Source organism: Melospiza melodia, chromosome 12 (genome assembly GCF_035770615.1).
Source record: "Melospiza melodia melodia isolate bMelMel2 chromosome 12, bMelMel2.pri, whole genome shotgun sequence".
In the NCBI taxonomy this organism is placed as follows: Eukaryota; Metazoa; Chordata; class Aves; order Passeriformes; family Passerellidae; genus Melospiza; species Melospiza melodia.
The window spans coordinates 13,976,686-13,990,245 of NC_086205.1; the positions used below are offsets into that span (position 1 = coordinate 13,976,686).

The 13,560-nt window shown below is 35.0% G+C and overlaps 1 protein-coding gene across 10 annotated transcripts in view; it reads right to left on the reverse strand.

The window, feature by feature from the left end:
- XRN1 (5'-3' exoribonuclease 1) overlaps positions 1 to 13,560 on the reverse strand; it is a 39,255-nt gene that overhangs the window by 22,580 nt on the left and 3,115 nt on the right. For all 10 annotated transcript variants that reach the window (XR_010029175.1, XR_010029174.1, XR_010029173.1 and 7 more), the window contains exons 3-20: positions 12,325 to 12,422; positions 11,872 to 11,981; positions 11,654 to 11,764; positions 11,346 to 11,428; positions 9,163 to 9,250; positions 8,872 to 9,040; positions 8,590 to 8,657; positions 7,269 to 7,403; positions 6,245 to 6,308; positions 5,398 to 5,503; positions 4,668 to 4,757; positions 4,355 to 4,511; positions 3,917 to 4,036; positions 3,198 to 3,367; positions 2,271 to 2,391; positions 2,080 to 2,178; positions 877 to 980; positions 252 to 383 (exon numbers count right to left, since the gene is read on the reverse strand). Coding sequence is in view for 4 of the 10 variants with exons in the window: in XM_063166904.1 (XP_063022974.1) it covers positions 252 to 383; positions 877 to 980; positions 2,080 to 2,178; positions 2,271 to 2,391; positions 3,198 to 3,367; positions 3,917 to 4,036; positions 4,355 to 4,511; positions 4,668 to 4,757; positions 5,398 to 5,503; positions 6,245 to 6,308; positions 7,269 to 7,403; positions 8,590 to 8,657; positions 8,872 to 9,040; positions 9,163 to 9,250; positions 11,346 to 11,428; positions 11,654 to 11,764; positions 11,872 to 11,981; positions 12,325 to 12,422 (2,025 nt within the window). In the remaining 6 variants the exon portion in view is untranslated. The remainder of the gene's footprint in view (positions 1 to 251; positions 384 to 876; positions 981 to 2,079; positions 2,179 to 2,270; positions 2,392 to 3,197; positions 3,368 to 3,916; positions 4,037 to 4,354; positions 4,512 to 4,667; positions 4,758 to 5,397; positions 5,504 to 6,244; positions 6,309 to 7,268; positions 7,404 to 8,589; positions 8,658 to 8,871; positions 9,041 to 9,162; positions 9,251 to 11,345; positions 11,429 to 11,653; positions 11,765 to 11,871; positions 11,982 to 12,324; positions 12,423 to 13,560) is intronic.

Genomic DNA, 13,560 nt, shown 5'->3' on the forward strand with positions numbered 1-13,560 from the left:
TGAAACTCATTCACTTTAGAGTTCTTTTGTAACAGCATCTAACTTTGGTTACCTCAGAACAGACTCCATATATTCTGAAATTTCAACATAAGCTCTTTTATGTTGTTGTTTTAAATTTAAGCAGACTTGATTAACCTTTATCATCAAGTATGCAGCAGCTCTTCTGTGCTACTTAGGTCTGCAATACAGGAACAAAACACAGGCCAAGACATAAAATGCAAAGCTACACTTTAATTTTTGAAGTTACTTACTGCTCTGAAATGCCTTGAACTTCTTTTACCCACATGCTTTGCTCCTTATCTCCAACATAAGCCACTTTTGTTGGGGGCACTGCATTTCCCATGTAAAGCTTCTGTGTGCCATGTGGTTCCTCCAAATAAAACCTTGAGAATATTACGACAGATACAAATTTAACCAAGTAAGATTACCCTAGACATAACCAATTGTGAGCAAAACTGAAAACAGTTAGAAATTACTTGTTAAGGATGTGAAGACTTGCAGCATTGTTTTCTCTATCCCTTCCACAATGGGCCACAGCATGTTTTTAATACAAAATACCAGTACATATGCTATTCATAAAGGAGGATGGTATAGAAATGTTCAGTGTGGATTTCTGTGCATGCCTTTTTCCCTCAGAACTAAGAAGGAGCTCTTCCCAAGCTTCTACATCTGTGACAAACAGTGAAAGACTAGACTGTTACAGAGGCAACCAAACCTCAGAACAATGTTTAACATTCTTCACCAAGCAGCTTTGTTACATTTGGACTAACTAGTTGTTAGTTTTACAATAAAATTAAAATTTCTGTGCAGCCCAAGGAACTTAACTTGAACAAAACCAATAAGACAACAAAGAACTAGATATCATGTAAGTCTTACTTAGTTTCTCCATCTGACACTGCAACAACTCTGGCTTCTTCAAGGTGGGGCCAGTTAACAAAAACTCGCTTTCCAAGTATCGAACTGGCAACATTTTCTACCATCTGAAAAAAACCCCACAATTGTTATTACTAATTGTTTAACATACTAGAAGATTTTTGTTACAGTATTTTCAAGCTGCTTTTGCAATAAAAACTGCAGTAGTTTAATAATAGATTTTCTTGCAGAATAAAAAACTCATTTTATCTTACTAAAATATATTTGATACAGATTACATAATCCCTGATTAAAAATGTGGCTCTTACCATGTTGTATGTGTTATTTGAAAGACCTGGCATAATTTGAATGTCTCATAGAGGTCTGCTAAGTACTTCTTTTGTTAAATTACTTAGAACTAATTGTGTCTCTGGGACACAATAAATATAACGACCATTTGAGATTACCAAAGTATTTTGTATGATATATTTTACTTATATATCACATAGAAAAAAAGGAACAACTTTTATGTCCACAACTTGCTAGCATCTGTAAATTCAGCCTCACGTTATGTTCTTTTTTTCTAACGAGTCTCTGCTATTTTTTTAATATATTAATTGGGCCCACTTTATTTTTCTTGCCATATATCTTGAATATGTACTCCCCCTATCCCTCTACTGTAAAATCATATCATATTATATTGTTTTCCTCCTCTCTCCTTTATTTTATTTACTTCTGAATTTTTTCTGTTCTGCACTTGTCATTTGCTACTTTGACTCTTCTCTCTGATTCCCCTATCAAAGAGCCTCATTAGAGGGGAAGGCATTAAGTCTGCTTTGTTGATTAAAAGGAAACACTTTTTCTTTTTAAGTGGTCATCTCTTCAGGCAGACAAAAGACAAACACCAATGCTCTGGAGACTGCTTCCCTGCATTTATACCATTCCTTAGCCACCAGCTCCTTACCCAAGAACACCTAAATGCTACCACAGAGAAAGGCCAGAAAAATCAACTAAGGCTACTGATCCTTCATACTGTGAAGTCTGGAAAACAATAAATGATTTTAGCAGATAACCAAAATTCCAGACTGTTTCCCACACAAATTCAGCATTTAAACACCTCAAATCTGACCATTTAACAAATTCAGACTTCTTAGCAAGTATTTTGTCCAGCTGTGGGGTTTTTTTGTTTGTTTGGTTTTGGTCTTTTGTTAGGAGCTGAACGCTTACCTGGTCCTTTGAGTTCTCATCAACTATGATTTCCAACATCATGTTCTCTCCATGGCTGCTTTGCTGAAACACTTGCACACCACTTTTTTTAAGATAGAACTGGGTAAAAACAAAACAACATATAAAACTTAAGTTCTAACATAGTTATCTACTACACACAATTGAAATGCTGGAAGAGAAAAATCGTTTACCTTATGTTTAATGTGCTTTAAAGTAGGAAATCCACAAAAATACAATGCACTCTTGTTGATTTTAGTTATCTTATTGTGGGTTATTTCTACATGCCAAGCATCCAAAGGTATTGTTTTATACCTAAAAAAGAAGTGGCACAACATTTGCTCATGCAGACTGACCTACATCTCTAGAAAAAAATCATTACTCATTCACTCATTAATTGACAATCCCTTTGCTTTCCAGCAACTAATTCATGTCACTTGGAATATATAGAAATGACTATAAAATCTCCATGCTACAGAGACACTATTCATTAGGAAAAAGACAAAACTTCAGGATATATGCCAAAGTCACTCTTTTAAATAATTGTAATTACTGAATTCTAACTAGCAATGGTTCTATATGGTATCATTCATCTCCACAACTGTCCATTCTTTACCAAATGTAATCCAGCAACAGGCATTCCTCCTCTACTCTGCTTTAAGTCTGACTACTGTTAAGCTTATGTTTCCCTTTCATCTTCAGTTTGTGTGAACTAAAGCTGGCTACTCTCAGTGAGAAAGTGAAAAACAAATTTGTGTTTAATTCTCCGCACTGGATCCAAATGCTTACATTTAAAAAAAATCACTCTGGAATTAGCATGCCAGAAAATGATCACTATTTATCAGATATTTGTACCAGTCTTTCATCCTCTGTCATACAAAGTTGAGTCTTTCTCTGGATTGTTCTTGACAACTTAGTACCGGTTCATCTGTTTCGCAAAGTAACATCAGAAGGGACAAAAACTTTTACTGTACCATCCAAAGCAGGCAACATCTAATTCAATATTTTTCATTTCTCAGTTTACATATTGCCTTTGCAAGGTTTGGTTAAAATATTAGTAAAAAATCTAAAAATCCTCCAACTACTTTTAGCCTGCTGTAAAATAGTTACTCCAGCATTACCTCGTGTGGCATCGTTCTATTGCAGGGAATTTCTCTGGCCATGGTGACAGGTACTGGAACTCAGCATCTTTGTCATACCAGTACATCAAGCAAGCACTGTGAGTGTTTCTTCGTTTCTCCTCTTCTTTTAGGCCCTTATTACAGGATTCCATGGCCTGCAGCAGTCGTTTCTAAATTTGAGAGGAATTAGCACATGTGAAACTGGCAACAAAAGTTAGCATGGAGAAAACTACACTGGGAAAGTAACCCAAGAAATCCAGATACCCTATGTGCTCAGTGTCCAGCTGCAGCCTTGCCCTTTCTCATGTCCTTGATCAAAATGCTCCCAGAACAATTACAATGGAATGGCTTTGGAGAATAATCACCTTTCTGCAAGCCTGTTTCCAAAGGGGGGCCTTGTCTAACACTGTTAGCCTATATGCAAAGTACCCTTTTATTGCTCTCCATTAATGCTTCCCTATTACTGGTGTTTTAAAAACATTAACAACACCAAGTCCACAGCCATTACTTAGGACTTCTGCTCCCTAAAACTAACTTTGGTTGTGGTTACTTAATCTAGACTTACTCCCCAAGCAGCAAACATTTATATTTTTTTCTGTGGTGTTGTAAAGTGTTAATTTAGACTTCCACTTAACTGCATGTCTACCTGTTGAAAAATTAAGAAATTCAGAAGTTTTGTAATGCAGCTTTTATGGATAGCAGATGCTGAAAGAACTTACCTCATCAATGAAGGGGATTAATACTACAGCTTCCCATTCCTGCTGTTTACCATTTAGGTCAGTTTTAAAATCAGGTGGGTAATATTCTATAATAGGAGAGTCTTGACTAGTCATCAAATGCTAGGAAAATACAATAGAGATGATATCAAAGGCAATTTAGCAGTAATTGCAGGAAGTGACAATGGAATGCTGTACAAGAATGAAACATTTAACTGGCCTAGCTGGAAATTGCTTAGCAAATGTAAAATTCTGTCTTTATTACTAACTTTACAATGCACTACATACAGTAACAAGCAGAATATTTAGCCATACTTCTAAAATGTAAAAATTGAATTTAATTAACAAGACATGCAAAACCACCAAGAACAGAGTAAAATAAAATAAAGCAGACAATGAGTAAGCAGTAGGTGGATAATGCAACTTAATTCTATATCTTACCTGGTAACATTTAGGTAGCAGATCTTTGCTAGCTGCTGGAAGTACAGCAAGAAGCTGTTCAAATGGCATAAAAGGTTTTCCAAGTTCAAACTTGATTTTGAGTTCACTGATGTTGTGAATATCTGACAGGTAAGGTGCATAATGATAAGGGTAATACCTGCAGGTTAAAAAATCCCCAAAGTGACATGACTTAATTAGAGGACAGCAGTGTTCACAGATCAGAAAAAAACCAAACTCCATTAAATGTTCCCAGCATAGAAGATGAAATACCACTCTATCTTTCAGCAGTCTCCCATTTAATGTTTTTTCTTACCAGCTCCATGATTGAACTCCATGGTAATAATAATGCAAAATCCATTGTATTGCCTGGACATAACATTCAGCTTGATCAGCTAAGAAGGCACTTAAAAGAAAAAGGAAAGATACCTATTAGTTTTCTCATTTTCGCTGGTATATAAAAAGTACTTAAAAAGTACTTGTACATATGAATGAATGTAGAACATTTTGAGAACCTAATAATATCATGATTTTCTAGATTCATGTCCTCTCTGGTCCTCAAATACTTATTACAGAAAACTTGATTTGCAGCTCTTGCTGCATTAGGCAAAATCACCATTGCAGTACTCTGCCAGGTGTTCTCTGCTTTTGACATGGGATGAATATTCTGTCTTTTACTAGAATCAATGTTGAGGGTTGGCAGGGACCTTACAGATCATCTTGTTCCAACCCCCTGCCCACCTTCCTTAGACCAGATTGCTCAAAGCACCATCCAAGCCCTGGCCTTGAACACTTCCAGGGATGGGACATCCACAACTCCTCTGGTCAACCTGCTCCAGTCCTTGCCACTCTCACAGTAAAGAATTTCTTTCTTATTATCTAAATTAAACCTACCCCCTCTCAGTTTGAAGCCACTATGCCTTCTCCCATCACTACACACTCTTGAAAAATGTCTCTAATACACATTTACAAATGTATACCTCGAATACATATCTACAAAGACTTGTCTTCAGCATTTAGGAATAAAAAAAGAAGTATATACTTACTCAGACACTACTTCTACACCCATTTTAGTCATGTAGTAAGTTCTTTTGTATTGCCTAAACTCAGTTTCAAACAGATCATCATCTTCTGGTTCATCTTCCAATGTGGCTGGAAAACCACATTGGAAAAAAAAGGATTAACATTCACTTCTCTACTACAGTAAGGTTTGAAAAAATTCACTGCTGACATTAAGCCTTAACTTTACTCCTCAATTCAAAACTATAGGTACTCACACCTTTCTTGCACTGAAAATAACATGAAACAATCAAACAAAATCTTTACTCACAAAAATTCTGGAATTTTTAAGACAGGCAACCCAATTTTTAGCCCAATTACAAGAAAAGAGAAGATAATATAAGCTGTCATAAAAAGTCTGAGAAAACATTAAAAAGAATTTTAAAATTTAATTATGTTTAGCAACATCACCTAATATCATGCAGTAATATTCATACATTTTTGACAATAATTTCAGAACATGAGAAAGAAACATTTCCTACAAGTAGAATGAGTTTAAAACCAACCACAACCAAAAACCCTAAAGCTATAAAAAAATCTGTTCCCTTGTCCCCCCATCTAAGAAAATACCTATGCATACAATTATCAAATCCATAGTATTGTTGAAGGTTTGTTCATTAATTCATTTAACTCATCATGGAAATACAGGGCAAGGAAGAAGCACCTCTAAAGCTTTAGCCCCACTCTCTCACCAGAGCAGTTCCACTTCCCAACAAATGACTGCATGTCTTGCATTCAGAGTAAGCTCATCTCTGACATGCAATTCTTATAGTTCTTTAAAATCTATACACATATTTTTTGTTATGTGTGCATGGAAAAATTATTTGCACTTACTTTTAGGGGTCACGTCACCTTCATTTTTTTCTAAAGCAGCCAAAGATATAGAATTTTCCTGAGCCTATTAAATTAAGATTTGAGATAAAATAAAATACAGGTTAATATGCACAAACCCCATTCAAAACTTGCAACTCAAAATGCTACAATCAAAATGTATACATATTATTTATTTTAAAACCCATTTCCTTCTCTTACAATTGCTTCAAGAAAATTATTTAAGTAGACAAGAAGGACAGATCAGACAAAAGGAGCAGTGTCAAAACGTTAACTGCTTCTCAAAAAATACCTGAATATTTGTGTTCCAAAATGCTACTCTTTCCAAAATTGCTCTGTACACAAAGAACAGGATAACAATATACAAAGACAGATTGAATGCAGAGCAATTTTCTCCTGCTGCTCTACAGTCTGCTGAAGCATATAGTGAAGGGCAGTCAGTGGAAGTGGTGGTGGGGAACTCGACACTGGGGCAGAGCCAGGATGCTGTTATAATGTAGTAGTACACACGTATACAAGGTGCTGTTTCTTCTTAATTGGTTATATCTAGAACTGCAAGTTTAATACTGATCTGAGATAGCTCACCAATTAAATTGCTTGTTCCCTATTTGCTGTCCAGTGGTTAGCCAATACCAAGACATACATGAATGTTCTATCAGTGTATCTGAAATACATGGAACTTGCAGCAGACTATACATTAAAAATTAAGATTACAAAGCATAGCAGGTTTGATCATAACACACACAAAAGTTAAGTTCTGCTGTTTGTGAAGAACAGCAAAGCATTAAATACAGGTTTACCAGACTTTTAAAATCATGAGCACCTGCCCCTGACTGACCCATTTCATCACCCACAACCAGCAGTGCATACAGGCAGAATGCAAACTATTACAATTTACACTACCTTTTCTGGTTTGAAAAAAAATCTCAAAACAGAGGCTTATACCACTTAATTAGTCTAAGATTAAATTACTGATTTGCAAAAAGTAAAATTCTTATTTCTGATATTGTGCATATAATACACTGACCTTTTGTTTCTTTTGTTTATTTTTTCTGGCTTCCTCTGCTGCAATCCCAGCTGCTTCATTGAGGTATTTATTGCCCACTTTACTTTCAAACCATTTTAGGTCAACAAAGACTTCACTGAAGTGCTCACGATCGAACTGTGAGATTAAAGTAAATTGGCAAACATTTGAGGGATGTCAAATTTAGAATGCCAGATTAACAATATCTTTTTAGTACATGCATTAGATTACATCTAGAGTAATCTGTATAGAAACATTTTGCCCTAGAGATACAACTAAACAGATTAGATTAATACCAAAAATCCTATTTCTCAGCAATTTGTAACACACAGCCAAGCGATATTTTGCTTTCTTTCAGTATGGCAGCAAGGAAAACAAAACAGAATTAAATAACAAAAAAGAATTAAATAACTTCTACACTTCACTATCAACTCTAGCAGTGCACATGTAAGGTCTGGTTAATACAGCCTTGTGCCACGGATCTAACACTTTCCCAGCTCTATCCAAGAATCAGAAAATAAGGCTGAGGCAGGGCCAACAGAGGATCTCCCTCTTTGCAAGTTCAGCAGAAGGTTTAATCCTTTCCATTTCTATATGGCTATAGCCTACCTCATCTCTAGGATGGATTACTGCACTAACACTTAACAAGATTACCTTCTGTACACTAACTAGTTAGTTCATGAACAACACTGATGTCTGCCCCTCAGATGCTCCTTGATCTTTACCAGTGATTTTCATTAAAAACTTGGAAACAATTCTTCCCCTCCAAGACCTTCAGACAACTTGCTCCCCAGGAAACTACAGCAGGGGAAACAAAGAATATCACTGTGTTCAGCAAGCTTTTAGAATACACAGAAATCACAGACAATTCTGAGCTGGAAGAGACCCACAAGGATCACTGAGTCCAACTGGTATGTGAGCAGCCCTAGAGGGACTGAACCCAGGTGAATTACTGGCACCTGCTCCAGAGGAACTGAACCCACATCCCTGGCATTACTGGCACCTGCTCTAACCAGCTTTGCCTGATACTGCCACCCACTTTGATGGGGAGTACCATGATTCTACTGGTGAGTCTTCATTTGACTTGCAGTACCAAAAGCACTGTGCTGGCTAAAGCACAGATCAAATGATTCAATCTTTTTCCTCTTATGCTCTAAGATCAGACAACAACTGATAGGATTCCATCTGTTCAATGCTATAACAGCTGATTAAACCACCTGTAAATCACAGCCATTTAACAGTTCATTACAACTACAGTATGGTGTATTTTAGGGTACCATACTGAGTTTAAGTTCAACACTCTATAAATTTCAAAGTTACTTACATCTGACAATCTTGTAAGATATTTCTCAAAACGTTCTAAATTCAGATGCCCATTTTCATTGATGTAACCTGTTGAGAAAATTAAACATGTTTTTGAAGTAACAATTCAACAATTTTAAGATTTGCATTTAAATGATGCACAGGTAATAAAATGTAATCTTGCTGCTTCTCTAAGGAAAGGGCATTAAATGCTAAACATTCTAATGTGAAAAAAAAGGCCAATAAATACAAATACATCAGTGTTAATGCTTCTACTTTCCACAGCTGAACTTAGTTTTCTCACCTCCCAGTTCTGGCAAAATAGCCATGTATGTTCTATAAAGTAGCGGCAGTGCATCATGATTAATGTGTAAATGAGGTAGATGAGGAATAAAATCATTTCCTACAAGGAAACCCATTAAAATCCAATCATCTATTATCCTTTCAATATCATATTCAAAAGAAATCTTGTCCTGGAGGAAAAAGAAAAAGGATAAAAGAACAACACTCAGGAGTATACTTTTTGTTGTCATTTTTGCATAAAGACTTCACACATTCACACATTCTTTCCCATCTCAGCTCCATTAGAACTTACTTTTACTGGAGAAAATTCATAATCAATATATTCTCTCATCAGTGATAAGTGCAGTAAATGAAACGTGGTTTCCTCTGGTGCACACACTCTGTAAATTATTCAGACCACCAAGTTAATTATTTATAAACACACTTTCAACATTAATATTAATAAGTCCAAGGTTACCCAAACACAAGCAATTTTACTAGGATTCTATCTTTGTAGAAATAATGTATAAACATTTCCTTGAAGCTATTTTGAGATTATATATAAAATTTTGCAGTAGCATCTTCTGAACACCAGGTGAGATTGTATAGAGAACAACTAACTCAGAGAACAGCTGTGTGGAGTTCCAAGCTGCAGTAACTATTTCCTAAATCCTACTTCCTTATCCCATTGCTCAAAAAAGAGACAAACTAGTCTAACTTGGCACCAAGCCTCACCATTTTAGGGCATTTTCTAACTAGTCTGAATGAGAACAGAGTACACGAATTTCCATCTAAACCAGCTGGGTTACATTTGTAGTCACTTGAAATGGTTCTTGCAAGAGATGAATATGCTCAACTTGAAAATATGCTCTGTATGTATCATTTCATGGCTTCAATGCTGCACTAGAAAAACAACAAACCAACTGTTTGTTTATGGCATAGCCAATACATATTCTGCCTTCCCTTTTTCTCTTCAGTAAAACTACTCATAAAAACCCAAGCCAACATTAGCCCCAAATCAGTTAATACCTACACCAAAAGATTAATGAGCTAAATGATGTATTTCCAATTAATAAAGGACTATTTCACCTTGTAGATACTATAACTAGCCGAGACAACCCAATGACAAACCAGCATAAATACTTGTACCTTCACACATAAAGAGGAAATTTCAGAAATGATCTCAAAAGGAACATGTGTGGGATAGCCTTCAGATGCAGGACAAACTCATGTAAGACAAACTCTGAGCTACACTGGACTTCAGAATCAATTGTGTCATTTTTAAAATGCAATTTTCATATTGGTATTAAAGAACTTTGCCAACCAGGTTGATGCCATAAGACTCTAGAGACATTCTGCCCTTACTCTTCATTGCACTGGACTTTGAAATCCTGATAAGCCAAGCAATTTCGCTCAATAAAAACATTCACGGTGACATATAAGTTTGTAGATATTTTTAGGATTTTCACATTTTGAACTGTAAGTATCCACAAAAGTGACAGTATTGACAGAAGGCAATTCCTGTAACTTACAGAAGTAAATTCTTGTAATGAGCAAATTATTCAGAAATTACAACATGGAACAATGCTTGGGGGGAGGGGGGAGGGAATAAATAACACTTTGATTTCATACTTTCACTAATGAATCTTTCAAAAAGTAAATCACACTCTTATTTTACATTATTTTATTTTTGACAAAGGTAAAACCAAGGTTTCACTTTGATTAGATGTAAGGTCTTTAAAAATATTGCAATGCTGCATGCCAACACTACCCACGAGTATTAGTGAAATGTTGACTGCAAAGACTGAAAAGAAAGCATATTTCTGATGTTCATCATATTGTCCTTGGCAATAAAATATTCCTTTATTAGCAAAAATTACACATTTCTCTAAACATTTATGATTTATTCTGTGTTTTCCTTACTGTCAGAAGTATTTTTTCTGTCTCCCCCATTTTCTACCTTTATGTACCCAATATATGCTTAAAAGTCCTTCAAAGAAGGAACCCAGCCCCAGCAACAGTTATAAATTATTCCTGTATTACTTCAGGAATAACTGAAAAACCTCGGATATAAATATATATATATACATACACATATACATATATACATTTTTGAAAGTTAATATCTGCCTAACACAGTTATGGAAACAATGTCAATAGAGCCCAGGCTGCTCCATTACTACATGAAGAAAAAAGTAAAACATACCAAAGTTTAAAGGATTAAAGGAATCAGCTGTTCTGACAGCATACATTTTTTCATGTAAACCTATTGAAATGCACAATTCAGCTTTGTTGATTTCTCTAATTTCATGACTATTCTAACCCAAAGAATAAACTAAATTACTATGTTTCATTAAATTACTAGACTTCATAAATTACTATGCAATCAATAAAAGAAAACCCAAATCACCACACACACACCTGTTTTAGTCACCCAGTATGTTTTGGATTTAATTTCATCATAAATAAAATAAGAGTAAAGTTAAATCAATTCACCTTTGAGCCTTTTTACCACCAAATCTGACTTCTTCTCTTAAGAGCGCAAAGTGTGCCTCATGACTTGTTAATCCCAGCATTATCTATTACAAAGAGATATCAGAAAGATCTTACTTTTTAATGTCTTTTAAATCTTAAATAAAAAAATGTTGATGTTTGGTTTCATTACAAATTCAAAAGTTGGCAGGAATACAAAATGACATGCTTGTTTCAAACCATTTTAAAATCCCATGAGCTTAGGAAGATATCAAAAATGCAGATACTTGACAAATCCCTGTTGTTATTTATATTATTTTAATTGCACATACCAAGTCAGCATCTAAGCCATAGAGACAGTGTCTTGTGTTTGGATCATGATGGGGCTTTGCTTTTTCTGATCTGATGAACTCCATAATTTTATGCTCACCTTCCCCTGGGGTCTGGACACCAAAACAAAACAAAAAAAAAAAAACAACAAAATCAGCAGTAAGCATTACCCTATACAAATAAATGTATTTAAAATATGATAATAAGAAAATATAATGACCTCATGGCCTGATAAGTAGACTGTTATTCCTTGCCAGGATTTGTCTGTGGAAATCTTCATATTTACAAAATATTTAAGATGCTCGTTCAATCTGGCCATGAATTCAGTTCCTGAAAACAGAAACATAAGTTAAAATTTTTCACTAGTTTGCATTGACATATCAGAAGTATTAAAAAAATGTCAACAAATAAAACTTCTGCCAGAAATGAAGGGATGACTGGTTTCTTTCCTAAGACATTTCATTTTTTACATAGTAATCTAAAAAATTTTTAGAATGAGACAAAATTCCAATCCCACTGAATGTTACAAAAACTTTTGTACAAACTTACTTAAGCCTTTATTGATTCTGCCTTCCATTTTTTAAAAACACATGCCTAAAGATAGGAAAATAGTACCAAAATACAAATGACAAACCATAAGCACTTAATTTAAATAATCAACAAGTTATCTTACCTGGTGTAATGCAGTTGGAGTCAAATCTGGCTTCTGTAGGGAGAGTTTCTCCCTTTTCCAATGCCTTTTTTATTTTGTCCTCTGCCTCTTTTGCTGATCTAAAACAAAACAGCATTGGAGAGAGAGTAGAGAACAAACCTTCTTCTTCAAATGTTAATATCCTAGTACAGCTTTTTGACAAAATGTAGTTGAATACTTAGAGTGCTTAATAAATAAAAAAGAGAAAAAATGAATACATGATTAGTTTGGACTTATTTCTGATACAACTTAAGTGGCTTTAAAATAGCACTTTTTTCATAGAAATGTGAAAATCTGTTACTATTCAAATGCAGTCAGCATTTAGATTAACAAGGTGATCATACAATGGCTGATCACAATGAATGGCTATTAATGTTGAAACAACAGGAATATTTATTATCTAAACATCTGAAAATGCTACCCCAGAACAATAACTGCTGTTGAACAGAGTTAGACAAAGTTAACAGAAGTTAAACAAAGCAGCAGGTGTGGAATTCCAAGGGAGTTATGAGTGAACAATTTACCATGCCCAGTAATGGAGAAATTAAACATCACGCTAGAATTTCTCGGTCAAGAATTTCCTATTTCTGGTTTATTTCTGAACCACAAACAAAGTAACCACCAAAGTCTTTGGTTTTTGTCTGGCTCTCAATTCGGCTACAATTTTCTATTTAGAACTCTTAATCTCTGCTTCCTCTCAACCTCCTTTATTCCTTAAAGCAAAAATTACATCAAAAACCAAATCACAAAAAAAATTCCCTTGCTTTTCTCTTGTTCCTTTCCTGCAGCTTGTTGATGCTGCATTTCACTCACCATCCTGGTACTGTCAGACCACTGGCTATTTTTCCTTATAGCAATCTTTAAAAAGCCTCCAAATCTCCCAAAACATTAGTGCAATTCTTAATGTACTTGTAGCTCTGTATCTGAGCTAGCTTGGTAACTGGTATTAATTGGAAATCAGTTTCATTAGAAACTTCATTTTTTTCTATGACTTCCACTACAGCTACCAAACAGGCATATCTAGAACTAGCATTCATAAATATCAAAGACTCTCAAGGTTCTGAAGCATTTGGAAACATCTGAAAGAGCTCCACTGCAGAGCTGTTTCACAGAAAATTCCGTAAGAAAAAGCTCCCTTTGTCACCAAGTGCCACATACACAGAGAAAAAATTTACATAGCAAGCAAGCTTTCCTTTTGGAATCCTGATTTTAACATTT